This window comes from Bombus pascuorum, chromosome 17 (assembly GCF_905332965.1).
Source record: "Bombus pascuorum chromosome 17, iyBomPasc1.1, whole genome shotgun sequence".
NCBI classification, from domain to species: domain Eukaryota; kingdom Metazoa; phylum Arthropoda; class Insecta; order Hymenoptera; family Apidae; genus Bombus; species Bombus pascuorum.
The window spans coordinates 1,429,665-1,436,499 of record NC_083504.1 but is presented as its reverse complement, the minus strand read 5'-3'; the positions used below and the strand labels follow the sequence as shown (position 1 = coordinate 1,436,499).

The 6,835-nt window shown below is 28.6% G+C and overlaps 3 protein-coding genes across 3 annotated transcripts; 1 reads left to right on the top strand and 2 right to left on the bottom strand.

Annotated features, from left to right (window-relative positions):
* Window positions 1–80: 80 nt before the first annotated feature.
* On the bottom strand, window positions 81–1,852 carry LOC132915503 (alpha- and gamma-adaptin-binding protein p34-like). The gene is made up of 6 exons (XM_060975375.1): window positions 1,467–1,852; window positions 1,166–1,335; window positions 984–1,098; window positions 762–917; window positions 521–637; window positions 81–458 (listed from the first exon to the last, which is right to left on the bottom strand). The coding sequence occupies exons 1-6, from the start codon at window positions 1,528–1,530 to the stop codon at window positions 286–288; spliced, it is 795 nt and encodes a 264-aa protein (XP_060831358.1). The 5' UTR covers window positions 1,531–1,852; the 3' UTR covers window positions 81–285.
* Window positions 1,853–2,116: 264 nt separating this feature from the next.
* Window positions 2,117–4,145, bottom strand: LOC132915482 (26S proteasome regulatory subunit 6B). Its single transcript, XM_060975311.1, has 6 exons — window positions 3,985–4,145; window positions 3,685–3,777; window positions 3,254–3,587; window positions 2,975–3,178; window positions 2,617–2,881; window positions 2,117–2,542 (listed from the first exon to the last, which is right to left on the bottom strand). The coding sequence occupies exons 1-6, from the start codon at window positions 4,015–4,017 to the stop codon at window positions 2,224–2,226; spliced, it is 1,248 nt and encodes a 415-aa protein (XP_060831294.1). The 5' UTR covers window positions 4,018–4,145; the 3' UTR covers window positions 2,117–2,223.
* Window positions 4,146–4,432: 287 nt separating this feature from the next.
* Window positions 4,433–6,834, top strand: LOC132915465 (la-related protein 7). Its single transcript, XM_060975281.1, has 6 exons — window positions 4,433–4,588; window positions 4,654–4,970; window positions 5,049–5,395; window positions 5,463–6,362; window positions 6,466–6,610; window positions 6,671–6,834. Exons 2-6 carry the CDS (start codon window positions 4,721–4,723, stop codon window positions 6,820–6,822), a joined length of 1,794 nt encoding a protein of 597 aa, XP_060831264.1. The 5' UTR covers window positions 4,433–4,588; window positions 4,654–4,720; the 3' UTR covers window positions 6,823–6,834.
* The last annotated feature ends 1 nt before the right edge of the window (window position 6,835 follows it).

Here is a 6,835-nt window from a genome sequence, read left to right as displayed (position 1 = left end):
CTTTTGAAATAATAAATTCGACAAGTTTTACTGTAGAACATTTACACAACATTTATACAAGTAATACTTTTAATCAAATCTTTTAATTTTATGCTTATGTTTATTATAATTTAACATTGTTACGTTACATCTGATTTTTATTTAAATAACTTCAAATATTTCACAATTAACTATTGTAACGACCGTCGTGTTCTCTCCTTAAAAATTAATATATCAAAAAGATGTCAAGATAAAGATACGCGTTCCTAATATAAATTTAAGTGCATTATACAATTAATACATATATTAATCTTCCATTTCTGATGGATCACCACCCATCGCTTTCCAAAAAGCAGTAACTAATTGTTCAGCGGCTATTCGTCTTTGATTAGTTGGCAGCAATGCTGCATGTTCTTTCATAGCTCTCAACTGACTAAACAATTCTCCAAAATCTACATTCTCTTCACCCATAATTCCATCTGAAAAAAATAGTGTATAGAAGCTGCAAAAATATCTCATAATGAATTATTTTTCAACTTACCTAGCATGTTCTCTATTGGTAATGTTTCTGTAGAATCTTGACTTAATTCGATGTTTTCAAACTGTTCTTTAACTTCATCCATGTCAGGATTTTGTTCTCCTACATCCAATGGTTTTCCTGTAAAGTTACAATCAGCTACAAATTTTAAACAATTAGTAAATAAGCATTTCCACTTATGAAGCAATATTTTTTAAATCTAGTCAATTTAGTTTAAATGTATATATAGATCTTTATTAGAAACCTTTAAGTATCATATTTGGCCACATATGAGCATGTAAAGCTTCAATAATCCTCTCAATACCATATTTGTTATTTTCTGAATCAGCTTCTGAAGCATCTACATCTGGTCTATTTAATTCAATTAGCTCAAATCTGTTTTGCAGACACCATTTTATCACTGAAATAGACTAATTACATGTCTAATGTTCCTCAAGTTAATACAACAATTGTTATTTGTATATACCTTTATTCCTAATTATGGTGTCTGTTATAAAATTACAAGAAAACAGTAGCACCTCAGCTTCTGCCAAAGAAGCAATTAAAGATGACCATTTTTTAAAATTCTGATCTGCATCTTCCTAGGAAAATCAGTGCTGAAGATCATTCGTTCTGTCAAAGATTATGTTTAAAAGTTAAATATCTTACTGCCTGTGGGTTATGATGTACAATTAATGCTTCTACATTATCGATTGAAATATCTTCAGAAGGATTTTCTGTAACACATATTAACACTTGTGTTTTGTAATATTTGTTTTGAATGTTCCATAAATGATATTCAAAATGATCTTGGTTAGATAATTTTTCTCCACCTATATCTATAAAATAAAATAACATAAAAATAAAAAATTATCGCAACAAATAATACTCATCCAAGCATTTATTTAAAAAAATTAATTTACCAAATTTTTAATATCGAAATTAAAAAGATATTAAACTTTCAACTTACTCGCTGCAATTTCATTAGCTTTCCCTTTTTCGGTGCTTATTATTAATATTCGTGGTAGATTCATTTCGTAATGAAATTTTATCGTACTTTTAAAGTTCAATAATCTCAAGATATATTGAAAAATTTGAAAGATATTTTTTAAACTACTAACTACTAACTGAAGGTTAGGTTAGGATTGCGATCTTTACGTTAATTGATATAAAAATGTAATAATAAATAAATAAAATTAATCACTTTTGTTCGATATACAGAGATATTTTTGTTGTTATATACTTTGGACAATGAATTAGTTGAATTATTTTACATATCGATGTTGTCCCATGTCATAACATTTCGTGATAGACGATCAGAATGACGTTTGTCATCACTTGACCTCTAAAGAAACTAGAATAATTCTGATTTATTTCTTATATTTTAGTATTTCGATAAATTTTGATAAACCGAAAGTATAAGTATTTCCTTTAATACATTTTATAAATTTAGTAATAATAATCAATATTGAAGAATAATTTGTTTCATAATTTTAAATAGATCGATTACACGCGATAAAATTCCTTACAATACCACTAGTGTTTATATATTTCTAAATAACTGAAAATTCGTGAACTGAAACAAATAATTAATAATGTGTGTAACTGATAAGACAAAAATTGTATAAACGTATATTGATTATTGAATTTATAGCAATACATAAATTTGCAAATACATATGTGATCATAAAATGTAAATAGCGCATAGTAATACGGTTTCTCCCTAATTATTTGTAGAATTCGTGTTCAGATTCATCCTTTTTAATATTATTTTTATAGCCCTTCTCGAAATCTTTCGCCAGGACTATATATCGATTTTCACGAACTGCATGCATTCCTGCTTCTTGGCAAATTGCGTTAATGTCTGCACCAGAAATTCTATCTGGTCGTGCTACATAATCTTCAAGATCTACTTCTTCGCTCAGATTCATTTTCGCTGTAATTGTCGAAAAAATCAAACGTTTTTGACGACGATCAGGTAGAGGAAATTCGATTTTTCGATCTAACCTGCCAGGACGTAACAATGCAGGATCTAATGTATCAGCCCTAAAAAGAAGATGAATCATTATATTTATATGAATTACTTTTTATAAAGATAACAATAAAGATCAAAATCATACCTATTTGTAGCCATAATAACTTTAACATTAGTAGTTTGATCAAAACCATCCATCTGATTAAGCAGTTCCAAAAGAATACGTTGAACTTCGCGGTCAGCACCAGTCTGCGCATCGAACCTTTTTGTGGCTATAGCATCAATTTCATCAACGAAAATTATAGCTGGCGAATTTTCTTTGGCTAGACGGAAGACATCTCTGACCATCCTTGGTCCTTCACCTAAGTATTTCTGTACGAATTCTGATCCTACTACGCGAATAAATGCAGCTAAAAAATATTAATTGTACTAAGTTAGAAGAAGTTAAATATACTGTTTATTCAAATGTTCTTAAAATATATAACACTGAAAATGATACATACCAGTAGTGTGTCTAGCTACAGCTTTTGCAAGCATAGTTTTACCACATCCAGGGGGACCATACATTAACACACCTCTTGGTGGATCAATTCCAATTTGTTTATACAATTCAAAATGAGTTAAAGGTAGTTCTACCGCTTCTCTAATCTCTTGTTTTTGCATGTCCATGCCTCCAATGTCACTATATTGAATATCAGGTTTTTCATCTATAAAATAAAATAATACATGAAACACTATTCTTTCTATAATTTTTTAAATTGCTAACAGTAACAATAAAGTACCTGCTTGCAACATTGAAATACTTGAGTCAGCTTCTGGTGGTAGAACATCTACTAAAGCATTGCTATGTTTATGAAGAGCTACACTTGCAGAAGGCTTTAACAGCTCTCTATCAATTGTAGATAAAATCCGTACATAATAATTAGAGCCTGTCGTAGAACCTACAATACCAGTGTTTTGGTCTACAGCTTCTAAGAATTGTCCAATAACCAAAGGCACACTTTGTATGCGCTTTACTTCTTCTTGAGCATGTAAATATTCTTTTTTCAAATTACGTTGTTCATCTTTGATATATTCTTCTTGAACCTCGAGAAATTCTAGCATTCTTTGTAGTTTCTATAAATATAAAATTAATATTATGTTCATATTTTAATTAAATATATATACATAAGCAAAGAAGTATATAGAGGAATAGAATATCAAATTTTCCTACCTTGTACTTTGTATAAAGATCTTCAACATCTAATTCATCACCAGCACCAGTATAATGTCCACTTACAGGTTTGCAATCCATCTCTCCAACATCCTACAATTTAACAAAAGAAATATTACTTGTGTCACAAAAAAAGTACGAGGAATTTTTATTATAAATAACAATACATCTAGTATAGTATAGTAGAGTGGAATAAAAATTGAGGTTACAGTGAATAATTTTAAGTTGAACAATAACTCTTAACTGTTCATTTCTTTGTTTTGTAATTTTGGAAGAAAATCTGAACAGAAATATATATACCTTATCAGGCAGAATAATACCCACTTCATCCATTGTTTTAAATAGAATTTCTTTAATTACTTGCACTCGACATACGAATCAACGAATGACTTGAGGTTCTTGAACAGTTCAGTTCAATGATTATACATATATGTCAGGAGTGGCTACCATTAACTACTTAATCGACTACAGAAAGGAAGTCAAATAAAGACATATGTCTAAAATATTATGAATTTTATTGGTACAGATAATAAAACATTTGTTGAAAATTGTTTTTAAATCGTATATGTTAATCTACTTTTTACAACAATATATATATTTGTTTAACTAAATAATTGTAATGTCTGACGATTAAAGTTTTAAAGGTCCCTAAAATGACAAAATAAATTCCCTATAAATTTGTGATTTTTAAACATTTTGGCATCTTTAAAATAATCCTATATAGTTCCTCAGATATTCTGACTGCAATTTGCGTGATTTCAGGCTTGGCTTTATGTTTACAAGGTTTCTCAACCGGTAAACGTTTACAATTTGGATTGTATACGTAACAAATTTCATTTTTTTCAAGTGCTATATACATATTGTAAGATATTGAATATTCTTAGCATTATTCTAGTTTTAAAAGGTGTCTGAGATAAATACGAAACATTTGCTTAAGTTTGAAATTTACATTTCTGTTATTCTTTACAGATACTTGGTAATAGAAAAAAATTATACGTAGTTGTTCTTCGTCAGTTATACAAATTGTTAAATAACAATGGTGATGGAAGAACAACAGTCTGATATGGAGTTAGATTCAGAGAGAGTTCCTGTACCACAAGTACAAAAATCAGTGGAAAATTCGCATATAGAAACAGTTAATAAAGTTACAAGCATTTCTAGAGGGAAACCCAGACTTAGAAAAAAGGCACTACACGCTGCGATACTAAAACAAATGGAATTTTACTTTAGTGATGCAAATCTAAGTAAAGATAGATTTTTAAGTAATCTAGTTAAAGAAGATCCATGTAAGAAGTACTACATTAACATTATGACATTATTAATTGTTATTTGATATTTTAAAACTCTATCTTTGAATATTTCAGATGTGGACCTCAGTGTTTTTCTAAAATTTAATAAAATAAGAGAATTGACTACTGATATAAACAGGATATCTAAAGGTGTACAAGCATCTACAATATTATCGTTATCTGAAGATGGTATGAAAGTACGACGTATAACACCAATAGCACCAAAAGAAAACATTGATGAATGTACAGTTTACGTACAAAATTTACCTCCAGATGCAGATCATGATACACTGAGTTCAATATTTTCTCAATATGGTCAAGTTGTATATGTTTCTATTCCACGATTTAAAAATAATAAAAAGATAAAAGGATTTGCATTTGTAGAGTTCGATACAACTGAAAGTGCTAAAAAATGTTTAAAGGTAAGAGGAACATATATAAAATGGAAAATTTTTAATTACTCCATACTATTGAATTAATATATTTTAGGCATTTGAAAAGAAAGGCTGTGTTTTACCATCATATACAGCTCCTGATAAACTTCTAAGCATTACTACATTTGAAAATACAGAAAAAGATATGACATTAGGAAATGAGAAAAGTATCTGTACTGAAAATACTGTTGCTAATGAAAAATTGGAAAACATTGAAACAGATAAAAGTAATGAGCAGCAGATGCATACAAACATCAATAATACTTCAGAAAATCATGATAATAACAATAAAAAGAAAGCAAAAAAAAGAAAACACTTAGATACAGAATCTGCAGAACCAGGTGAAACAGAAGAGCAAATGGAGAGTGAACTGATAAAAAGTAAAAAGAAAAAGCTGAAAAATCCTAGTGATTTAGACAGTGGGGAAATAGAATCAAGTAATGAAAAACAAAGTGATGTTTTTTTGGAAGGTACACAAAGAAAATTAAATAAATGTGAAAGGAATTTGTCTATAAAGGAAGAACAAGTATCAGATAATTGTGATGAAAATGAACAAATGGTATTTGATGACAGTACTATTCTAAATAATAAAGAACAAGAAAATACAAATGAAAAGAAAAAGAAAAGGAAAAAGCGGAAGAAGCAAACTAAACTGGAAGATTTTAGTTATAGTATAGGATTACAAGTTATGGCTAAGAAGGATTGGAAATGTCTTAGGAATAAATACTTAGAATTACAGAGAAGTAAGATGAAACAACTCAAACAACATTTAAGAAAAACAAGATGGAGTCAGTGGTCGAATTATGAAAAAAATAAATCTGAAAGGGTAGAAAATGATGAGAAGGACAAAACGGAGAAACAAAATAGTATATCTGCATGTCGTTTCTCATTTACATCAGGAGCTATAGTTAAAATTGAAATGGATAAACCATGTACAGATTCAAAAAGTTTAAAGGTATATATATATATATATATATATGTCGAACATAAAGATATAATGTGAGTAAAAAATAAATAAATAAATATATATAATTTTTATATATTTTAAATTTTTTTAGATGGAATTAAAAAATAATAGTTCTGTAAAATATATAGATGTTGAAGATGGTTCTTGTTTTGCTTATGTAAGATGTGATACGAGTGAAGCTGCACAAGCATTTATACAAAAGTCTGATGAGGAAAGAAATATGAGAATATTAGAAGGTAAGAGAACGTTGTAAATATTTTAGTAAGAAGTAATTTCATTTATGTCCTATTGTGTAGGTGAAGAGGAAAAAACGTATTGGGATAAAATCTTGCATGACAGAGAAGAAAAATTGAGTAAAAAGGTAAAAATCAAACAGAGAGGAAGGAATAAATTACTAAAAAAAGCAGAAAAAGAACTTGGGAAGCATATCAAATTCGATGAAGTGTAAACTTAGAGTACTC